The 23,021-nt window shown below is 41.3% G+C and overlaps 1 protein-coding gene across 4 annotated transcripts in view; it reads right to left on the bottom strand.

The window, feature by feature from the left end:
• Window positions 1-9,669: 9,669 nt before the first annotated feature.
• The window catches only part of phkb (phosphorylase kinase, beta), a 76,308-nt gene continuing 62,956 nt past the window's right edge, over window positions 9,670-23,021 (bottom strand). For 3 of the 4 annotated variants that reach the window (XM_048262478.1, XM_048262477.1, XM_048262479.1), the window contains 11 exons: window positions 20,371-20,429; window positions 19,693-19,855; window positions 19,431-19,512; window positions 18,462-18,519; window positions 17,987-18,077; window positions 13,667-13,863; window positions 13,307-13,441; window positions 12,695-12,824; window positions 11,937-12,044; window positions 11,648-11,788; window positions 9,670-10,490 (listed from right to left, as the gene is read on the bottom strand). In XM_048262478.1, the coding sequence (XP_048118435.1) occupies window positions 10,353-10,490; window positions 11,648-11,788; window positions 11,937-12,044; window positions 12,695-12,824; window positions 13,307-13,441; window positions 13,667-13,863; window positions 17,987-18,077; window positions 18,462-18,519; window positions 19,431-19,512; window positions 19,693-19,855; window positions 20,371-20,429 (1,302 nt within the window). In that variant the 3' untranslated portion in view covers window positions 9,670-10,352. Of the gene's footprint in view, window positions 10,491-11,647; window positions 11,789-11,936; window positions 12,045-12,694; window positions 12,825-13,306; window positions 13,442-13,666; window positions 13,864-15,470; window positions 15,562-17,986; window positions 18,078-18,461; window positions 18,520-19,430; window positions 19,513-19,692; window positions 19,856-20,370; window positions 20,430-23,021 lie in introns of all 4 variants that reach the window. The other variant, XM_048262476.1, reaches the window with a different exon arrangement.

Below are 23,021 nucleotides of genomic sequence, written 5' to 3'. Positions count from 1 at the left end.
AAAGAGCAAATAAACGTCCTTCCCTGTTCAGTGTGGAACGGTTGACATGGCTCCTCCTCAACGATCCCGGCAGGACGCACAGCAACTCAGCCAGGACGCACAGCAACTCAAACAGCCGCCCAGCCAGAGATCCTGTGCCATGCAAAGGTCATCCTTACCATGGAAAAAAACAGTTGTGCACGCAAATAGAACTTGTTAAAATCTTGTTTAACAACTTTAAGGGCCCCTTAGAGTTGTTAAAATCTTCATTTAGGTCTATATTTTATTGTTTGTAACTGATCTGATTGAATTTGATGGAGAATTACACTCTTTTTACATCATAAATATGGTGTGCAACCATACAGAAACAACATTTTTCACATGGTAATATTATACATATTTAAAAAGTGGATAAATGGAATCAAACAAATTGTGTCATTTGACAAATTCCAGATTGACAAGGGAATGATAGAGCAATGTCTATGCTCAGCTTGCCTTTAAGAGCACACCTCCTTACATTTGTAAGGCTTTTGTTTTTAAGTCAGCAAGTTCCATGGCCATGTCATATCCATAACGTTTTATAGGAAAAGTTTATGCTACACATACAGTGTTGATGCAACAATGTCCATAGTGTCTGTGCAAAGCTGATTTATATCAATGTAAAGTGTGATGACCAAATTGTGCCCCTTTCTTACTTTTAAAACCTTTCATGGTGCGTTATGGATCTGACATTATGGATGTTACATAATGTGAATTTACAAGACTGGAGACTTTATTAACCCAGTTTGGCACTGTTACCTAGCTTTTTTAATTAACTTGGAGTGGGTTATTCTACTTAAAAGGAAGTTATAGGCCAACTGGAACAGCCCACTTTCATTGAAACTGAGTCATAGACATTGACTCAGAGCCCTCTACAATGCCTGAGACCTGAGCAGCAATGTAAAACAGATTGAAATTCAACCAGATTGAAATTCAAAGGTGCATTGGCATTTGAAAATAAGCAAAACCCTACAAGAATTGGTAACACTATTGAGTGATTGTAAAAAGTAAGGAAACATTTCAGTGCATTATCAAATTTTCAAGATATAAGATTTAGTGACATTTATAATGTAACAGGACAATATATGAGCATGATTTTGGCCTTATTACACATTTTTGTACAAAATGTAAACATGTATTTCTGCTTTGCTGCTTTTTTGTATTTCTGGTTAGACGCAAACTGCATTTTGTTGTCTTTGTACTTGTACTTTGCACAATTATAATAAAGTTGAATCTAATCTAATCAGCAAGAATCTGAGAATTCAACGATCATTGCACAGCTCAGGGGAGAGCATGTTAACATTTGCGGTTTGCAAGGAATTGCAGGAGTAGGGGATGGAGAGAAGTTGAGATGTGTGATTCATTCTCCTCAGATAGTACATGGCAACACAAAGTGGTCATATTATGTACCACTTTGCGGTACATTTAGTTGAGACTGTGATCTTTGAGCAACATCATTTGCCCTTCATATCCTTCCTGTTTGTCATGCGGTTGACATGTTCACTGCCTCACGGAGGTAAGTTGCGGGAAAGGGCATGACATAATTCTCCAGTTCTCTTGTGCTCATCCTTGCTTCACATTTTTGGCTCAAGGCATCCTGAGGGAAACATGGACAACCACTCCAGCTCAAACATCACCAGCACAGATGTAGCAAAGCAGGTCAGCACTGGATTGTTAAGTTTCTGTTGTCTGCTGGGCATCCCCGGAAACATTTTTGTTGTAGTGTTCATCCTTCGCCACTTCAAGAAGGACAACTTCACCCTGCATCTGATGTTGAATCTGGCTGTTTCTGACATCCTATGTTTAACCACTTTGCTGGGGTTTATCTACAATATGAACTTTGAATGGACATTAGGCCCTACTTTCTGCAAGCTCCTGTTCTTCCTCGTCCTCAGCAGTATCTACTCTAGTGTCTTGACTGTAACTCTGATGAGCGTTCAGAGGTACCTGTTGGTTCTGCACCGAAACCAGTGGGCCAAGCTGGGCAGGAAAGGAGAGAAGGTTCTGCTCTTTTGTCTGTGGGCACTTGCATTTATGCTCTCCAGCACAGGTTCTTCAAATGCAGACGTAGCAGAAGGACAAAAGTACTGCACACGATCCATTTCAGATCAGAAGAATCTAGTCATTGTTATATGTGAGATTCTGCTGGGGTTTGTTCTTCCGTTCTCCATCATAGTGAGATCTTACTACTGCCTCCATAAGAAGGTCAACCAGACAGCCTTCTTCAGCAACCACAGACTGACCAAACTGGTAACTACCATTGTGCTGACTTTTGTGATATTGTGGATCCCTGTTCATGTGATAAACCTTATGCAGATAGTAGCAATTGCCTTGACATACACTAATCCATCTGCATCAAACAAAATCATGAGCTTTTGGGATTCAGGCCACATTGTTGTCAAAAGTTTCACATTTCTCAATAGTTGTGTTAATCCATTTTTATATTTTTGTTCATCTCGACAACGTTTCCAAAGCCTTTCAAATCAGACACCTTAAGAACAAGGGGTATATTTTGATATTGCTTATAGGTAGCCTGTAGTGGGATAGGGGTGGAAGAGTGCTGCCTTATTGGACAAGAGTGTTTTTTATATGTCCAGTGTTCAAACGGCTGTCACATTTCTATTAGTATCCTTAACAAACAACATAAATAGACATAAACCTGGGCTGCACCACATGCTATTCATTTAATTTTTAACTGCCATCCTTTTTTACCCATCTATTCTGTATAAGTGTAATTGGAGCTCCATGGGCAGTTCACATTCTTGCCAACGGGCTTCTCTGTTGTGTAACTCGTGCTGTCAATGTTTCTATTTATTATGTAACGTGTTGTCTGTCATGTCCATGTTGATATACAGTATGTACTGGGTTATGCTTTGATGAGTCCAAGACAAATTTCCCCATGGGGACATTAAAGTATATTCTATTCTATTGTACACCTGCAGAAAATATCTTATGTCAAAATTCTATCAAAAATGTATGTTGATACATATCCTTGGATATTTTAAGTGGTTATATGGAAATCTTGAAGGTTTTTATTAGTATTACTGTTTATACTATCACAGACTACATCACTGCACATAAAGCCACATGAGGTACAGGTAAACACACTGTATACTGTATTTCCTACTAATTGCTCAGACTGCACTATTTAGTGCTATGGGCTGGGCCAGACCACCCCATGAATATATTTGCTTTGTAAACATTTATACTACCATTACTGGGGGCCTACAGTAGCACCGAAGGTCCACTGTGTTTGAGTCTTATTATACTTTTTTTCTGCCATGGGAGTCTAAGGCAGCCTATAGAACCGTCTGGTGAAAAATCATGAAATTTGGTACACTGATTGGAGACAGTCCCATGATTCATGTCAACAAGTTTCATGTCTGCACCTCAAGTGCTCTACCGTTACCAATGGGTCAAAGTTGGCATTACATCCATGCGCTAAACATTTGAACCCTACGCCACATTTTGAACATTGAGGTATATTTGGAATCCTTGGATGATGCCAAGTTCAGGCAAAACTAAATTTTCACAGGTCACAAATTTTGTCCGATTTTCATGAAACTTCACACAAATGATCTTCAGAACAAGCCTAAACATAAGCAAAAATTTCACGAGATTCCGCCAGAGACTTTCTAATGATGAGACACAGCACTCAAAAAATCCTCCATAGAAATGCATGGGGTTAGTTTGTAACGCCAATATGGCCGTTGTCTACACATATCCCACCCCTTCCTAGGCAAAACGTCGACATGTGAATGCATTGAGCCAATCATGTGGTGTGATGTGAATACATTGAGCCAATCATATGGTGTGTTGTGAAGACATTGTGCCAATTATGTGTTGTGAACTCGCCGCTGGAGCAAGATTGGTGTCGTGAAGCCTTGTGCAGGCGCATTTCTGCCGAACAGGATGCCCGATGAGTGCCCAAAAAGCGTTGCAATATGGCCGCCGAGTAAAGGGAGTTGCCTAAAAGGATTTTGATTCTGCCCCATGACTCATTTTTTTCACGGGTTTTACGGGTTATAGTAATGTTGTCAAATAAGCCATTACTTCAATTCATCGTGTTCCCTTACTCTCTGAGGACATATGGTGATCAATTTTGGAATGGTTACAATTTATTTGCCATTATTTCCTACATACTGGTCCTTTAAAGGCATAAAAGCCCTAAAAAATATATTTAAAAAAAAGTCTTACCAAATGTATCAACACCAAATTCAGTATAGGTACAGGATCCAATTAGGAAGAGGCTCAAACAATTTGTTGACCATACACCTACAGTATAGGGGGCACTGTAATTAGCAAAATTAAGTTTTGGCCTATAACGGTTGATGTGTTTGGAATTAAAACTTACTATTGGTGTCTGTTAATACTATGGGAGGTCCTAAGGCCGACACATGTCAATTTGTGACGTCAACATAATTGATCTGGCTGCCATATTGGATTTGATCAAAAACACTAAAAAGTTGTCATGATTCTGAATCTGGCGAGACTCAGGGCTAGACCAGGACACTCTCGCCATTTTCTTGTGTGAGACTCTACTGATGTTTGTTCTTCCAATCTGCATCATAGTGAGCTCTTACCTATGGAAGCATATGGGTAGCTTTATTCAAATGAGAATGCAATCTGCAATATGCAATTCAAAAAGACATTACATTATGCAATTGCCAATTCATTATGCAATTTAATATTACAATTTGCAATAATTTCCAACAAATTGTATTTTAATCTGCAAAGTGACAATGAAATCCTAAAATCAATTCCAATAATTTTGGTTAAAAAATAGAATAAACATGGATTGAATTGCATTCCATTTTGCCATGGTACTTCAGTCTCAGAATTCAAATGGCAATTCATTTTGCATTTCAATTTTCAATATTCAGTTTCATCATTTAACTTATCATTTAATATTTAAAGTGCAATGTAGGATTGCATTTTAAAAACATATTTGGAAAAACTGTCAATGCCAGCCTGAAAACATTTTGGATTATTTTGGGCAAAACCTAGTAGCCTAGTTCCCGCCTTGACGAGTGACTTGACGGATTGCAATGCGTTTGGCAGATTGAATGGCCATTTGAATTTTGCAACACAAAGAGCGTGACCAAAGTGCAATGCAATCACGGGGGACGCTATTTCTTTTCCATTTGAATAAAATGCCTCAAAATGATGGCAAAACGTTTTGCCCAAAATAATCCAAAATGTTTTCAGGCTGGCATTGACAGTTTTGCCAAATATGTTTTTAAAATGCAATCCTACATTGCACTTTAAATATTAAATTGCAAAACGAATTGACAGTTAAATGATGAAACTGAATATTTCTCATTTGAATAAAGCTACCCATATGCTTCCATACTTACTACTGCCTCCATAGACTTCAGCAACCAGAGACTGAACAAACTGGTGACTGCCATTGTGGTGACTTTTGTGATTTTCTGGTTACCTGTTCATGTGATTAATCTTGTAAAGATACTACATAGCCATTGCCCTGAAATCAGCTTACCCATTGGTCTCTGACAAGCTTCATTATGTGTGGTATTTTAGCATAGATATTGTAAATAGCTTTAAAACATTTCAGAAAGTAAGAGCTGTAGACTGTTGTTTGTCATCTGTAAATATGATATTGTCTGCGTTTTCTGGCAACATTACACAGTTTCATGACTAACTTTCCCTTTATTATCCTTATAGGTTTTACAAAACTAAACAAAATTTTGCAGGGCACTAATTTGGTCCAATTTTCATGAAACTTGGTATAGATGATCTTCAGACCAAGCCTCACAAAAGAAAGTTATAGCAGGCATTTTGATATTTGAAAGAGTTCGTTCAATACAGCCAATAAAATTTGACCGTGAAATCGCCAAACAGGAAGTGAGCTCATATCTCAGCAGGGCTTTGATGTATGAAGTCCAAACTTGGTATAGGGACTTGGCACCTGATTGTGAGAACACACTAGAAAATTGGCCTCTATTCGGGGCGCTGCAAAGGGAGCTCGTATCTCAGCAACGCTTTGATCAACTTTCAAACTTGGTATTCACCTTATTCAGCCCCGCCCATTTTTTAAAATTCCACGTTGTCTTTAAACTTCCGGTCGGCTAGCTACGTATAGTTAGCTTCATTGGGATAGTATGGCAGAAGAAGATAGAGAGGCTAACTTGGGAGGAAAACAACAAATGCCATTAGGAGGTCAGACTGCAATTTTGTACTTCGCTACCCAAGGCTATTCAGCCCTACGGAGTGGGTAGACGATGTGGCAGCGGCCGCTGTATCGTGTGGAGAAACTCGCAAATCCTTATCTGTTTGGTAACTATGGTAACTAGTTTAGAAAGTCATTACAGTACTGTTCTCTTATGACCAATCCTTTCTGTCTTCCAAAAGAAGACCAAGTAGCAAAATATTTTATGTCCCTTTTATTCCTGCCTGGTTGGCTCCTCCACTGCACATGGTTGGGCATTATGGATTTTGGCACGTGGCTACTTTCATTAGCCAATGCTGTGTAGGAGTTGAGTCATTAACAATGATCCATTAATTCCAGGGGGTGTTATTGCCGTGGCCAACTGAGCATACTGATACAAACTTGATCTGTTGTTTGGCTTGTTTGGGTGTCTAAATGCTAAAGCAGCTTCATCGAAAATCATGCTATTACTCATGCTACCTATAGTTTCTAGTCACATTTCTCTATACAGAGATAAACAGCAGACCTAGCAGTTGATTTAGGTGTACTTGATACTTAGCTAGCAAAAATAGCAGAATGGCAGAATGATCTCTCATCTTTCTTCCTGTGACCTACTTAGAATTAGATATGTGTTAGAAGGCCGAAGCCTGTAACCTAAAAATGGAAACCCTCGCCCCCGACACCTGCACACGCAAAGCCCAAAAGGAAGGGGAGGGGGAAAGGGAACAGAGGCCCCGGGCCTGTCAGATGGGACCAAGAGAAAGATGCTGACTGGAACCAACCCGACCCTACTGGCGTGGGCAGGGGGACCAAGTCAACCCAACTGGGATGACAATGTACCCCCAAGGGGAAAACACAGCTAATTATTAGGTTTTATTATATATTTTGTTACTGTTTCGTGGCTTCCACTGAGAAAACAAATAGTTTGCCACACAACTTGACTGACATCACTGTTACCTGGCAGTGGAGGTTAAGAGAATAATTAGACAGGACGCGTTTTTTTTTCTGTTCTTTCATATTGGCAGGAAGCGGTTTACGCGCTGCATACATCAGAGGCACAAAACCCATTTTCCTTTACAGTGGTCTATTATACAAAGCAACAGTGGTAACTATGGTAACTAGTTTAGAAAGTCATTACAGAACAGCCGCTCCAAAGTCAGTGTTTTCCAAACTTCAGATTGGAAAGGTGTATAACAGAAATGTCTTAAGTCACCAAAATCCTAAATAAACGTTCCTAACTTTAGGATGACCCATAACATATGATGCCAGTCATCTCAATAGAGCTCTGTTATCTCAATGTATCACAATGGATGTACTGCTCAATCGGAAGTTCGGAGACAATGTGGGCAAAGCTAGCGCCCCCCATGTTTGCGCGCAGAATAAAGTGAATAGGGACTTGGTACCTGATTGTGATGACACACTAAGAAATTGGCATCATTTGGCCTCTATACAGTAGGGGACCCTGAAATAGAGGAAGTGAGCTCATATCTCAGCTTTGATGTACTAAGGCCAAACTTGGTACAGGGACTCGGTACTTTGTGAGAACGGAATGTGCACGGACATTGCCGTAATTTGGCTTTTAGGTAAAGTAAATGAGCTTATATCTCAGCCATTCTTTATTCAATTGCTCAATTGTCAACCCAACTGGGATGACAATGTACCCCCAAGGGGAAAACACAGCTAATTATTCAGGTTTTATTATATATTTTGAGAAAACAAATAGCTTGCCACACAACTTGACTGACATCACTGTTACCTGGCAGTGGAGGTTAAGAGAATAATTAGACAGGACACGTTTTTTTTCTGTTCTTTCATATTGGCAGGAAACGGTTTACGCGCTGCATACATCAGAGGCACAAAACCCATTTTCCTTTACAGTGGTCTATTATACAAAGCAACAGTCTGTTATACAAAATTATCAGACCTCCGAATGATGGGAAGGCCCATTCAAGTGAATGGAGCATTCTACCACATTTTGGACAGCTGTGTAATAATTTAAATGAATAGTGTTTGACTATGGAAGTTATGAAAAAGATAGTGCTTGGGATTATAAAAAAAATAGTGGCTATAGTGTTAACCACACTTCTCACTTCTGAGAAGAAGTTCACATACGGTAATTTCAGGAAAGCCAGACGCACCGTGATGGAGGGTCAAGATGCAACAATAACAAAAAAGAGGCAGTGTCCATGGCTGCAAGAAACCAACGAAAACCAGTTCTTGTCAGAACCGGAGGCACAACTTCATCAAGGGTGGGGGCCGGCCGCCAGTCTGCCCATGGGATACCTGCGATCAACAAGAAATCACGGTTCCCTCTACAGAAGTAAATAAAAGGAGAGAGCTAAACATTTGGGATTCTCAGAACCTGCCTTAGCCTGTAGAAAGGTTTTTACTGCATTCTTTGTGAGCATTATGATTTGGAATTGGAATTTAATGATTTCCCCACCTTAAACGGTTAATTTAAAATACAAATAAAAAGTTTAGCAACACAGATGGCTACATGTTGCACTGTTGTTTTGGACCTCTTTTTGTGTTTATTACACACAGAATATCAGCGCAGATCAACATGCTAGGTAATATACACACAGAACCAGATGGGCTGAGCAGGATTGGCTATAGACTGAGTGAGAGAAAGGGATGTAGTGTGACTGAAAGGAAATAAAGAGAGAAGAAATAAAAGAAGATACTCTGACATCCCCAGGCTAAAGATAGATTAGCTATTAAACCCGCTTGACTCCTGCCAAGCAAAGACACCCAATTAACTTTTATGGCATGGTATTACTTTCATATGAGATGAACCAAGATTAAATCCTCAATCACCTTCATTACACTGGCAGAGGAGCAAGTGCACTCATTTCTGCCTAATGCGTTGGATTTAATCATGTTTACCAGGGAAGTAAAACAAAAGAGAAAGGAATTTGAAATACATTAATTGACCAAAGCCCAACAAAGGTTTCAAAGTCAATGTGGAAAAAATACTATCACTTAGTCATTCACATGAATGGTGCATATTAAAAGTGACCTTATCCGTACTGAACACAATTATGTTATGTCATAGCCTATAGCCTCAGCCAAAAACCTGACATAAACCTGAGGTGCGTTCAAATTTGCAATCATAGGCGAACGTTTGCGAACAGCTTTCTGCTTGCCTTGAGTTTTCCACGAACGTTTGCAAACACCCGCAAGCAATTTCAGGAGGTAGTTCTCCGTGAACATGTTGGGAGTTGGAAGGAGAGTTACTGTTGAGATGGAATGTTTACACATAATTGTTCAAATGTATTTGTTCAGACAAACATGTTCGCCTCGAATATTTGCTTCTGTTCAAGGAATTTGAATGCACCTCTGAATATTGAGGTCCATGATCCAGCTGATTGGCTATGACTTTCATAAATGGATGCTCTAAGCATATAATTTCCAGAACTGGACTGATGTGTGGATGTGTTTGGAAGGGCCTGTAAGTCACATTCAATGGCAGGATCACACTGTAAATTACACTGACTGTTTATTTTTTCTTTCAAACAAAACATAATCCGATGACTGAAATCCGAAGCTGTGAAAATATTGCTTGTCAAAGCAATTATTATAAGAAAGGGATCACCCACAAACAATGGTAATAAGAACTAAAGATCAACATTCATCTAAACAGTAGTAGACTGTGCTATCAGCACAATCTGCAGTTCTCTTCTTGTAAAGTATATTTGCATTAACACATATTACTCACAGTGAAGTTGTCAAATGAAGGCAAAGTGTGGCAAAAGCTAACACTAAGATGGCAGGTTAAAAACTAAAGGAACATCAGTTACACAACACAGAAGTTACTCCATGCTTTACTTACTGCATGCGGTGGCATGCCAGTAGGTGAATATGCTGTGATAGGATTTTCACTATTCAGACACGAGAAAAAAAACACAAGAACTCACTGGAGAGTAACATCTATCTATTGAGTAACAATCAACCCTCACATTAATACGCTGCCATTTATTTGTTGAAGTTCGATGTATCCTGCATATTCCATCACGTCTCTGAATGTTATGCATCATACACAACGTTTCTGATAGCTTAAAGACTGCCTAAAGCAGCATTGCTTAAACCCCTTTTTTAATCACACTAAAGCTAACAGGGTAGGCCTATTAACCACCTACAGGGGTTAGTGTAAATGTCTACGTGTTCAGCTGACGGAACAAGGGTCATCCTTGCTGGGTTTAACCTCGCCCTGAAGCAGCTGGATCATAACAGCCTTAGTCAGATAGCTGGAGGTGCCTCTCGTGCCTAAGGCCGGTGTGTTGTAGAAGACCTCCATGTCATCCTGCAGGAAAGAGAAGGAGAGAGAAAAAACAACAGGGCTCAAGAGGAACAATGGCATATCCAAATGCTTTCTTATTGAAGGAATATGCCAACTTTTGAGAAATTAGCTTATTTGTCGTCTACCCCAGAATGAGATAAGAGAATGGGGCAATTCCATGCAAAAATGTCACATCCATAACGGCAACACAATGCCATGATATTTAGTTGGCGTTATGGACGTGACAGTTTTGCGTGGAATTGCCCAATACATACCCTTCACTTCTGTGTGTGTGTAATAACCCAGTTTGACACTGTTAACCTAGCTTATCTTAATTCACTAGGAGTGGGCTATTCCAGTTAGCCTGTAGCTAGCCTATAGTTAAAAGTCAAGTCAAGTCAGTTTTATTTAGTATAGCGCATTTAACATGCACAAAGTGCAACCCAAAGCGCAAAAAAAGGAAGCTATAGGCTAAATCAAAGATTCTATACGGCGGAGCAAGACAGTTCGTCGTAATTCATGTCTATGAGCACGTAATGGGAATCGAATCCTGTCTGCATAAAGAGGCGTATTGTGTGACATATTGATGAGTATCATAAAAACGTGCCCAAAATTCACATTCCTAACTCTATAGAACCTTAGCATGTGGTGAAAGAGCTGAGCTATGGCCATAGACTTCAATGGAGCAGTCGCTGCCTCTGCACTGCATGAAGGGGGATTTTGACCCCCCCCTCGTGCGATCCGGGTTCCCGGAAGTGGCTCCTGATGAACTATCTTGCTCCGCCATATACAATCTTTGGCTAACTGGAACAACTCACTTTCACTTTATGTGCTGGAACTGACTCAGAGCCCTCTATAGTGCCTGAGACCTGAGCAATGTTAAACAGATTGAAATTCAACCTAAAAAAGGTGCAGTGGCATTTGAAAATAAGCAAAATCCTACAGAAGTTGGTAACACTATTGGGTGAATTTTAATGTCTCATTGTATACACATAGCCCCCTGAGCTTTTATTCCTTTTGCTCTGATGTTAAATTGTATCTATTGGTAAATGAGTTAGATAGATAGATACTTTATTGATCCCCAAGGGAAAATTCAAGATTCAAGTTAAATAGGCTGCTAGTCCCTGTTAGAAATTACGGGGTAGCTGAGAGAGAGCCCCTATGCCCAGAGAAGTGCACACCTGCTTCTCTGCCCCTTCATGCTTGCTGCGGTCACATTGGAAGTCGGCGAAAGCCTCTTTGACAAGGCGGTCCAGATCCACAGTCTCCTGGAACTCCAGTTCAGGGTTTCTCTCCAGCACAATGGAGACAACCATCAGAAGCTGCAACACAAAGTTGACCTCTTTAGTTTTTTTTACAGTAATTACATAAAAACATATGTCTTACACAAATTTGTCTACTTGAGTGGTCAGCCACCTCAGACCAAATTAAAGTAAAAAATATAACGAGCCGTCAAATAAATGCTCTTACCTCCACAATAATTTGCCTGTATTCAGGTAACACAATGTTCTTCAGCATGTCCTCCACAAGCAAGGAGAAGTTCATCTCATACATGGTCATGTCCGACAGCGTGGGTTGCTACAAAATGAGAGCATACAAGGTCCACTGACTCTGAATCTTTCCAAACAAGCCTACAGTATACAAATGTATACTTCTACCAAAGGGCTGAAAATGTTACCTTGTGGTACTTTTTGACACATGAACTCTAGCCTGCTCTACTACTGGCTACTTTCGGAATAAAAAAAAAAAAACTTCTGATAATGTTAAAGGTGCAGTCGGCGATCGTACGCAATTTCAAGCCCATAACATTTTTTGCCACATTCAGTAATTGTCTCCTCACGACTGCTACCTACCCATTCTGTGAGTTCACTGTAAAAAAAAAAAAAACGCTCTCTGTAGGCAGCCCAAAATTATCTGGCAATACTGAAGGGAGAGGTGAGCTACCTCTTTGGTGTGTTTCGTTTGGTCCTTGGTTAACATATATGTACGTTATTTTGGACAAAAGTGTCTGTTATTAAATGTAAACATAAACATAAACAAAGCATCGCTGCTACTGCGATTGCCATTTTAATAACCAGCTTCAACAGCACTTCCTCCCTTCCACACATCTCCTGATTCACAAGCTGTATGTACTGTATACACACAGGCTGCATTAAAGATCAGTTTATAGCAGAGTATAGCTGCCCATGACAGAGGAGACCCATGCCCCCAGATGAGCTGACCACTACCTGAGGGAGCTGGACTCCGGCCACCATGATGCCATTGCGAGTCCTCTCGAGGATCTGCCACACGCGGTCATAGAATCCCAGTGGGGTGCGGTTAAGAGCGCCATCGATTTGACGCCTGTGCAACCAAGACCTACAATGCACACACACACACACACACACACACACACACACACACACAACAAATGATGATTTTATTAAATAAAAAGTGGTTCTGAACCTGTGGGCCGTGGAATTTTATATACAGGCTGATGGAATAGGCCAGAGGGCCATTTTTAACTGCATCAATGACACTGCTTGTTAATTAAAATGGTTTTAGGTAGTCATAAAGTGGCAGTTATAAAGTTGCCTAATAGGCTACATAATCTATACCATATGTGGTCTCAGCTCATGAACACTAGAAAAAATATATACATGTGTGACATACTTCCAGTAGCCATAAGGTGCCGTGCCTTGACGTTTTGATTTAAAAACTTAGAGATCTGAGGCTTGGTGTGAAAGGGCCTTAACCCTGGAGAATCACTTCTTCAAGCTGCTGGAGCTAGGCTCTGATAACCTTTCACTGACATGACATGGAAGCATGTGTGTAGAAGATGGTGTTGGTCAGTGAGTTACCGGCTGGTGTGCTGCGGCTGGAGCACGTCCAGAAGCAGCTGTTTGACCTCACTGGGGGACATCTGGTAGATGTCCTGAGTTGCCATGTCTCCAGCACGGATCTTCAACTCGTGCTTCATAGCCTGAACAATCCACCTGGGACAAGTTCAAACACACTGCATATTAGATCTCATTAGAGTGTGAATAGTATGTGCCACTTTGTGATGTTTCTGGCATCATGTAGTGGTGACAAGCGCTACCGAAAACACAGATGGCTATCCATATTGTGATATGTTTGCTATCATGTTATTAGCAAAAAGTGCTACACAAAACACAAGAGGCAGTCTGCACAGGCCGAAGACACAACAGGCGCCTGCTCACCCGATGCGGATCTTGAGCATGCCGTGGAAGAGCTCCGGGTTGTTGGAGATGATCCAGCCGATGTGGATGACCAGCTCCTGCTGCAGCACTGCCTCACGCTCCTGGCAGCACTTACTGTAGATGATGCCCTTGATGACCCCAGGGGACAGCGGGTTGGAGATCACCTCCTCCTCTTGCCCAAAGAGCCCCAGCGTGACCTGACGAGAGTAGCACCCCACAACAGGTGCCCCATCACCCCAAACAAACACCTGTTAATTTGTTGCAGTGCATTCACAATACATAGTACTAGTAGGGGCCTCATTCTTGGGCAGGAATTCTCCTGGTGGGCAGACATTTGAAGGACTCACATCTCCTTCTCACATCTCCTTAAGCATGACCAGTGTATATTTTATAACTAAGTGATTTGGACTATCATGTTCTTGCTACTTTAGAGAAAATGGACACCCTTATGTTAGAGGACACTAGTTTCTCCACAATCTACCTTTACTCCATATCAGAATAAGGTCTTGTTTTTCTGTTGAACAGCATGAGACACAAAGGAAGACTTTGTTCATTGATACTCAATTAAGGAGCCAAGTCTTCTTGTTCTCTTGGGCCTGTTAACAGATTTCTCGTCTGTCTGCTAGGTAGAACATTCATCCATGTTCTTTCTCCACCCTGGGGTCCATTACTTCCATGTAGCTCATGTGAGTAAGCAGCAGCCCATTTCAGAAAATGAATAGTGGCAAAGGGTGCAGGCTATCCCTAGCATCCCTAGCAAGGCAGCCTGCTGTTTTATAAAGCTGATGACCTGTCTCCACCTCAAATCTGCAATCACACTCCTGAGCAACAATCTATATGCAGATTCATGCCACTAGGTTCTGAGCTATAATGCCACAATAACACTTGGGTACACCCAGGATCAGTGGGTGGTGGCAATGGGTGACATTGGGAAAAGAGGTGGGGTAACTGTTAGGATTTAATACTGTTAAATAATTCCAACAACACCAAACAACAAATAAAGGAACACACCAACATTTTGGGAAATTAGCTTACTCGTCATCTTCCCCAGAATTAGATAAGATGATATATACCCTTCTAATCTCTGCTACTTCGGATTTGCACAAGTAATAACAGGGCTTTTCATGTGCTGCATGCAAATCACTCCGCCCAAGTACTGTAGTAGTGCTTCACCTGAATGAGAATATAGTTCCTGTGTCTCATTTTTCACATGGTATTTGTACATATTGCAACTACAAGTCACAACATGTAAATGGGAAGTTCTTTTGTCGCTTTTGGGAACTATTGGCTAGTTGGTTCCAACCACCTCAATTAGCTATGCTAAGCTAGGCTAACGTGGGTGCATCATACATAGTTGCACGCACAGAGACAAGAAGGGTATCTATCATCTCATCTAACTCTAACTGTTGGTGTGTTCCTTAAAGCTGCCTCATTCTTGTTACTGCAAGGCAAGCCGAAGGGCTGTCAAACATCACAAAGTGTTAGCGGCACCAGAGATGAGAGAACGAGAGCGAAAAGTTTAGCTCAGCCACAAGGCTACAGCACAATAGGTGAGCTATGTCATGAACGCAAGCACAACATCTACTTTTGACCAATAGGAAGATGAACCTCTCTCAAGCCACTGGACACAGTGGTTACATTCATACTGTTTGAGTGCTAAAAAACATCTGCAATTGACTGCAATGATCAGTGAACATTAAAATACATCATCTCATAAAGCCTATTGTATAAAATGCATTGAATTTTGGGTCAATTAGTTAAAGTCAATTAAAAGATTTGCCCCATTCTTAGTGATAGTACTCACCTGCTTGCTATGTACTAAAACACTAGTAATACTGGGGGCAAGGCTGTCCACTAGTTTAGTTAAGAGACTGGCCGCCAATCGCACAACAGACCTGGCAAACAAACACATAAATAGATACTCAAAGAGGGTACAAACACTACCTGGGGGCAAGGATGTTAGACAAAGCCAAATAAAAATAAGATCAATATTATTCACATCAGATTGGATCTGCTTATGCATGTATTTGTGAGTGTGGTTACAGCAACATGAAACAGTAGGGATTGTTCAAATCAAACAAATGTATGTTATACGGGCACTACGACAGGGCAGCCATGGCCTACTGATGGGGCAGCCGTAGCCTACTGGTTAGGGCTTCGGGCTTGAAACCGAAGGGTTGCCGGTTCGATCCCTGACCAGTAGGAAAAATGTGGGCGGGGGAAGTGTTTGAGCACTGCTCTCCCATGCCCACATCCACGGCTGAAGCGCCCTTGAGCAAGGCACCTAACCCCTCACTGCTCCCCGTGCGCCACTGTAGCAAGGCAGCTCACTACTTCGGGTTAGTGTGTGCTTCACCTCACTGTGTACTTCACCTCACTGTGTGCTCTGTGTGTTTCACTAACTCACAGATGGGATAAATGCAGAGACCAAATTCCTTGTATGCGCAAGTATACTTGGCTTATAAACCTGATTTACGATTTTTACAATTTACAAGAAAGGTCTGCTGGTGTGCTTTGTGTGACTGGTCCAGTTTATGAGGTCGTATCTGGTCAGTGTGTGCCTTCATGCTTTCAAAAATTGAGTTTAACATGTCGGTCTTGAGCAGTGCAGTACATTACCGTAAATGTTATTACTGTCTCAGAAATGGAAAGAAAGAAAGAAACCTTCTGAACTTTCACACCGACTTGGCTGAATGTAAAGAGGAAACAAACAAACAAACCAAAAAACTCCCCTGATATGTCCTTAACCACAGGGAGACAGCTCATGCAAATGAACAGTGCAGTTCCTCCCCAGACAAACAGAAGTCGTTAGTATTTCAGGTCTCCTTCTCAGGAGAATACTCTGCCCATCAGGAGAGGCTGTCTCTCGGAATAACAAAACTGCTTTGGGAATTCAAAAGCTGCTGCGAGCCACTTTTCCTTGACTTGGGCAATTATTTATTTTTTCCCCCCACATAAATATTGTCCCTCTTAAATAGGTCTGTGGTGGACATATTTTAATGTTCACTAATTTATGATCTGCATGAATGGCCATCTGGAATTATCTTTCGTTAACAAATGGAATCCTCAGAGAGCGAGCGAGAGAGCGAGATAGAGAGAGCGAGAGAGAGAGTGAGAGAGAGCCATTAAATGGACTTTACGCATACTAATTAACAGCTGCACACATGTGAAGGCAACACAGAGGACAGGCTGTGAGGAAGGAAAGAAGTGAAAAGCCACAACAACATACTAAGAACATAAAACATTAACCTGACACAAAATTCTTATCGAACCAGTGTTGCTGGACCAATAGGATTTCTAATTGTCATGTCACTATTGAATTAATTTATTTGATAATGGCCGTCAAGAGGAATGGAATTAATTCATAAAAATTAAATCCCAAATGGATAACATTTTTGAATGCTATCAATACATGAAAAAAAAAAATGACTGGACGATTGAAGCCCTGTTGCTTGTGTGCAACTACCTTGATAAGCAAATGTTGTAAAGAGCTATGCACATGTATATGTACCGGTATATGTATTTGTACACTGATTACACTGCTAGTATCCAAAAACAATCTCATATCATGACTGTCCTGAGTGCTGGAGGGCACATGACAGGAACCTTGAGTTGTTGTGTACACATGTGTCACATTTAGATTCATATTCAGATTTAGTCTCATCATCAAATGCTACTGTAGTGTGCCATAGAAACAGGTTAACAAATTGCCAGCCATATGTGTGCAAATCACATGCCTGTTTCATGTTATGGCCAAACACAACACTACTTCCACCAATGACTCATCTGAGAACAATGCTACTTTGTTCCCCTTTGAAAAACTTAAATACATGGTAATGAAGCTAATTCTACCAGAATTTACCAATTGATTAATAAAATCTTATTTGGATGGAATTTCACCGTATTAATAGGCCAACTGTGATAACACATTGATCACATTGATTCAATTATTTGACAGCCACACTACTCAGCCATAAGATAAGTGCCCTTTGTTGTATGGGCCTTGAGGTACTATGGATCATTAAAAGAGCTCTAAAACTGCCCTTTGGTCCATCAGCTTTCTGGACGTGAGACATAAAACTGAATCACTGAAAGACTGCCAAAACAACAACAACAACAAAATAACGTGAGAATTGCGTGAGTAGGAAAGGGAGTGGGAAGGGGATCAGCTCCCTTTAAGGATGGCTGCCAGGATGGATGAGTGAAGCAGCCTCTCCTCCATGTAATGGCAAACCCAGTGTCTCAGAGATATGTCTGAGTGTTAACGAAGAATGGCCAAGCACATGCAGCGACCCACGCGAGTCAACGCTGCCTATTTACCTGCTTGGCATTGACCAATATGGTTGTGATATGAGGAGCTATAGAGCCGGCAAACTTCTCGGTTATGGCTGCAGCGTAACGTACCGCCAGCCTAAACAAAAGGGGATGGGGGGGGGGGAGAGGCAGGGAGGGAGGGAGGGGGTAAGTATGGGCTCGTAATCATACCGGCATAGAACAGAGATTGCAGTGGATACAAACACCAAACATGTGGTGCGGGGTGGGTGGAGGGTTAGTATGATTCCATTTCCTTCAATGCAAGCATGCAGTTGAAAATTTTGTAAATGAATGATGATGAATGAATGAAATGATAGTATTCATCTTAGTCATCTCAAATGTTACTAAGCTAAATCACATAGTAAAACATATTGTGGTGTTGTGGCAATGGCACTTGTTTTGCGACAATGTGTGAGAGTGACAGTTGAGAGGGTGAGAGAGAGTGGGGAACGAGCGACGGGTACAGGAAAGGAACTCTGACCAAAGCTTCCTGCTCCCGGCTCTCCGATAGATCCTCTCCAGCTCGTCCATCAGGTTCTCTGCAGACACACAGATGAGCGAGTTAACATCGGCAATCCACTCATGCAGCACAAGAACATGGCTCATGTTCAGTCTACTCCTTTCAACTCTATGGCTAATTGACTTGTTGGGAGGACTACTTCTTTCCGCAACACTTTGAGCCAGGTCATTAACTGCCAATACTAGTTCGACATGGATGGTTGCTACTGGCCAAAATCCAGTCATTAGTTCAATACTAGCATCTCAGCATTCTGTTTAACCTCAGCTTTGTAAAATCACTGCGGTCCTTAGCTCATGCCTATCAACTACGGGCTAAATAAAATGTTTTTCACCATACTTAGAAGTTACTGGTTTGAAAACTATACACAAGCTAATTTCACATTACAAAATGTGTTACCCTTAGGACTAGTCTTAAAGGAACCGTATGTAAGAAATGTATTTCAATTAATCATAAAATGGCCCTGATATGTCACTAGACATTAAGAAATCATGTTCGTTTCAAATACTTATATCACTGACAACTGTAGTCCGGCCAGGATATTGTCATTTCAAAAGTGAAGTTGCAGCCCTCAACTGATGTTGATGTTGTGTTTTGGCCTGATGTGCCACCCTCAACCTATCTACTAATCACAAAGTCAGTAGTGTTTTGGCATCCGGGTTGGCAACCTCGAGTCAGGGGAGGGGATACACCGCTCTACAGTAATTTAAAAGTGATTGCAGTACCAGTTTTGGCCACAATCATACATATGGTTCCTTTAAGCTAGATCTGTTCATAAGGCTAACAGCAATTATGAATCATCGGGTCCCTATGTGTCCCTATGTATAGTGTAAGGAGAATTCAAATGTTGGAGGTGGACAGATGGGAAATGTACATTACAGTTCTATTCACAATTTATTTATTCAAGACCTGATACATCCTGGTGTCACGTACCATCATTAGCAATAAACTGTGGACCTTCTTTCTGGAGGAGAACGCTGGCCAGCTGGGCTTGACTGGTCAGGCAGTCGCAGTTCTGTGAGATGGACAACAAACCGAGAAACGCTAAATGCACAATAGAAGGCATGGCCACTGGAAAAGGCCACTGGATAAATGCAGTCTGACACTGCAAACATGGAATATACTGGAACATGGAACAAACAAACAGACATACACACAGAGAGAGAGAGAGAGAGAGAGAGAGAGGATGACATACATGGAATTTCTGCATGATCTCTTGGGTAGATTTGTGGCGCCAGTCATCCATGTTGATGTCCGGCTGTTGCTCCAGGTCCGAGGCGTTGGGCGTGCTTGTCTGACGCTTCACCTTGGAGTGCTTGGGCAGCTCCAGCTCCTCAAAACTCTTAAACTCGGGGATCCTGGCAAGAGGGCATAGGGCATCATCTAAATCTCACAAAACCATAACTTTCAATTTCATATCCAATGCTTCATACTTAAAGGAAAATTCCGGTATTTAGCACTTTGAGTCTCTTTTCTGGTTTGTTTTGGATGAACTAGAGTGGTGGACACTGAAATTTTGACGATTGGTCCTGTCTCGACTTTTCTGACTCGTTTTGAATCGCCTTTACTGCTTCAGAGTGGCTGCAACAGGCATGCACAAACATGTCCTAAAACAACCCTTAACATTCGTTTTCAAAACTGTGCAACTCACCGAGTGATTAGACACTGCAAAGCTGACACTACTATCTAAAGCAACTTTTCAATTCAATCCAGCTGTAAATGCACAACACACAATGAACAGCTCTCCTATTAACAATGGTTGTTATATTATTTACACACACACACACACACACACACACACACACACACACACACACACACACACACACACACACACACACGGCTGTACGTCTGTTCAAAAGAGATTGCTTACTCCGCTTCGTTCACACGCAGGAAGTCCAGTTGCTCAGTCACAGCCCCTGATATCAGAGTCTAGAAGATCACTTACAGAGTGTCAAGTCATTGAATCACAACAAAACCAAAACAAAACACCAGTAACACAGTATGTAAAAAAGTAGGAGGCAGAGAGAGCGAGCCAGACAGACAAATAGCAATGACAGGGAAACACAGACAAAAAGGAAGAATCACAAATGATGGCAGACATGAAATAAAAAGACACGGATGTGTGTGTGAGAGAGAGAGAGAGAGAGAGAGAGTAAAAGAGATGGGGTGGGAAGATAAAGGCCAGGCTCTGACTCCTGCCAGTCAGCCGACTTTTATCCTCAGCAAGCAAAGACAGGGCCACTCAGGCCACAGAAGGCGACTGGCAGAAATCTCTTCAATCTCTTTATCATCATCTCTCTCTCTTTTCTAGTCTTTGCTTTGTGACTGGGGGGGGGGACTCTAACCATTATCTGTCTAAGCACGGCACACAAAGCACAGACAGCACTTGTGTGGCCTTAAATCACCTTTACTCTATCTTTCACGAAACACACAGACAGAGTTATATATTATACAGGGCTCTCAAGTGTCACGCATTGAGCGTGACAGTCACTCATTTCAGTCTTTTGTCACGCTCTCCCACCACACATTGTATTTCAGAAAAACGATATATAGTTTATATATTTAATATGCTGCCACCGCGCCGCTCTCACTATGGAACTGGCAGGAATCAAGCGCGTCTCCCCTGGAGTTGAGCCTGCCACTTTATCAGCCAATCAAAAATAACGAGAGGGGCTACGCAATAGCCAATCAGAAAATAGCACTATTGTATCTGGGTAAGATTTAACGCAACAACCAATGAAAAAACGCGTATCCTGGAATTGTTGAACATGAATTATTGAACGTGAACCTGTTACCCAGGCCTACTTTTTCCAAGTTTTGTTCACCTTGAAGCTTCGAGCATAAGTTCATGGTTTTAGCACAGAGTAAGTCATCTTTTAATGTCACAACAAATCCACAACTTGTTTGACACAAACAATGACAACGTGACTGCTGCTAGAGAATGTTTCCCAGATAATTAGCATCAGTTGTTCATGACTGTCTGTCATAGAAATATTCTATGACTGTCTGTAACTTAGCCAACAGTTCCACAGGCTGCATTGACAACACTTGCTCAGAACAAGTAGCCTATGCCTAGTCATAGCCTACTTTCGTTCACACGATGACTGACATATTGTCGCATTCTAACATCTCTCTCTCCAAATAGAAAGTGTATTGCATAGCCTATTGTTATAGGTCACTTTTAAAATCATGTCATATTATATAATTATATCCTGGCCAGGGATGCATTAATCATTGCATCTGTGTTCAAAAATGTTGGGTAAAAAGCAATTAAGCATCCTCTCATTCACCCTGAGAGGAAAGCCCCCTAAAAGGTCCAGGTTAGTGGATGCTCAGAGGTGGTGAAAAGGCCCATTATTGAATTGTCAGTGCCATGTGTCAAATCTTTTTTTTGCAAATCTGAGCAATTATAAATTATACTTTTGCCCGATTTTGACTTAGGAGGGGATTTCTCCTACATACTGTAGCCAATAATCAAATGCCTGCTCTCTTTTGGAAAGCTGAGACACTGTTGGAAAACAATTAGAATAACTGTGTGATGTACTGACACGAGTTACAAAGGCTAGATTTTTCTTTTCTTGTTCTACCGGATAACAAGCATCTTTGAACTGACCACATTTCAGCCCTCTAGGTCTTGACTTGATATGACTTGAGTCCTAGCATTAGGTCTTGTCATGCTGTGTGCAAAAGTAGATTAATATAGAATGACAACATGAGTACTTTAGACCATTATATGCTCATGCGTTTTGTAAAATGCCCTATGAAAACTCTCCATAGGACTTTGGGTTATCCAAAAGGCATACTGGCAATCAAATGCTTACTGCATATGAACTAGCCTGGCGGGCCATCCTATATCATTGAAATGTATAGTCTGGAATCGAACCATTCACCTCGCTTAATCCAAGGGGCGGGTAGAGAATTGTCTTTCAAACTGCCTAGGCATGCAATAGGCCAGCGCTACGACCATATCCGTATCCGGTCGGCAACAGCAAATACATCCTTCTTCGAAAGGAATGACTTAAGTGCATTGTGTTGCTCAACTTAAAAAAAAAAAAAAAGTCCAACTCCTCCAAAGTTGGCGCCAACGCCGATTCAAACAACCGCTTTTAGATTCGCCATAGCCACCTTCCTTGTTGTTCACCGTCGCGAGGACTGTCGTTATCCTGTTAAGCCCGCCTTAAGACTCTCTAACAAAATAGAGCTGTGATTGGATGGCGTCAAGGCCAGCCAATAGAAATCCCTATGGTTTGATACTAGGCGTACAGGCTGAGCAAATTAATTTGCCGCCGCTAGGGTGCGTCTAGATTTCTAGGCTACATATGAACCCCTTATAAGCATAATCTTGGCCTCAAATGAAAGGTAATACTCTGAAGTGTCATGCTTGCGTTTGGATTGTAGGCTACTTCAGGTTCTGATATGACTACACTAAATATGGAATAATTACAAAAAATACAAATCTTTACAATTTCTATTTCAATTCAATTGGTGTGTATAAGATGGGCTATATTTCTGCACAACTAA

The sequence above is a fragment of the Alosa alosa genome, chromosome 14 (genome assembly GCF_017589495.1).
Source record: "Alosa alosa isolate M-15738 ecotype Scorff River chromosome 14, AALO_Geno_1.1, whole genome shotgun sequence".
NCBI lineage: Eukaryota > Metazoa > Chordata > Actinopteri > Clupeiformes > Clupeidae > Alosa > Alosa alosa.
Note: the sequence above shows the minus strand (reverse complement) of the source record. Positions and strands in the feature narration are given on the sequence as shown.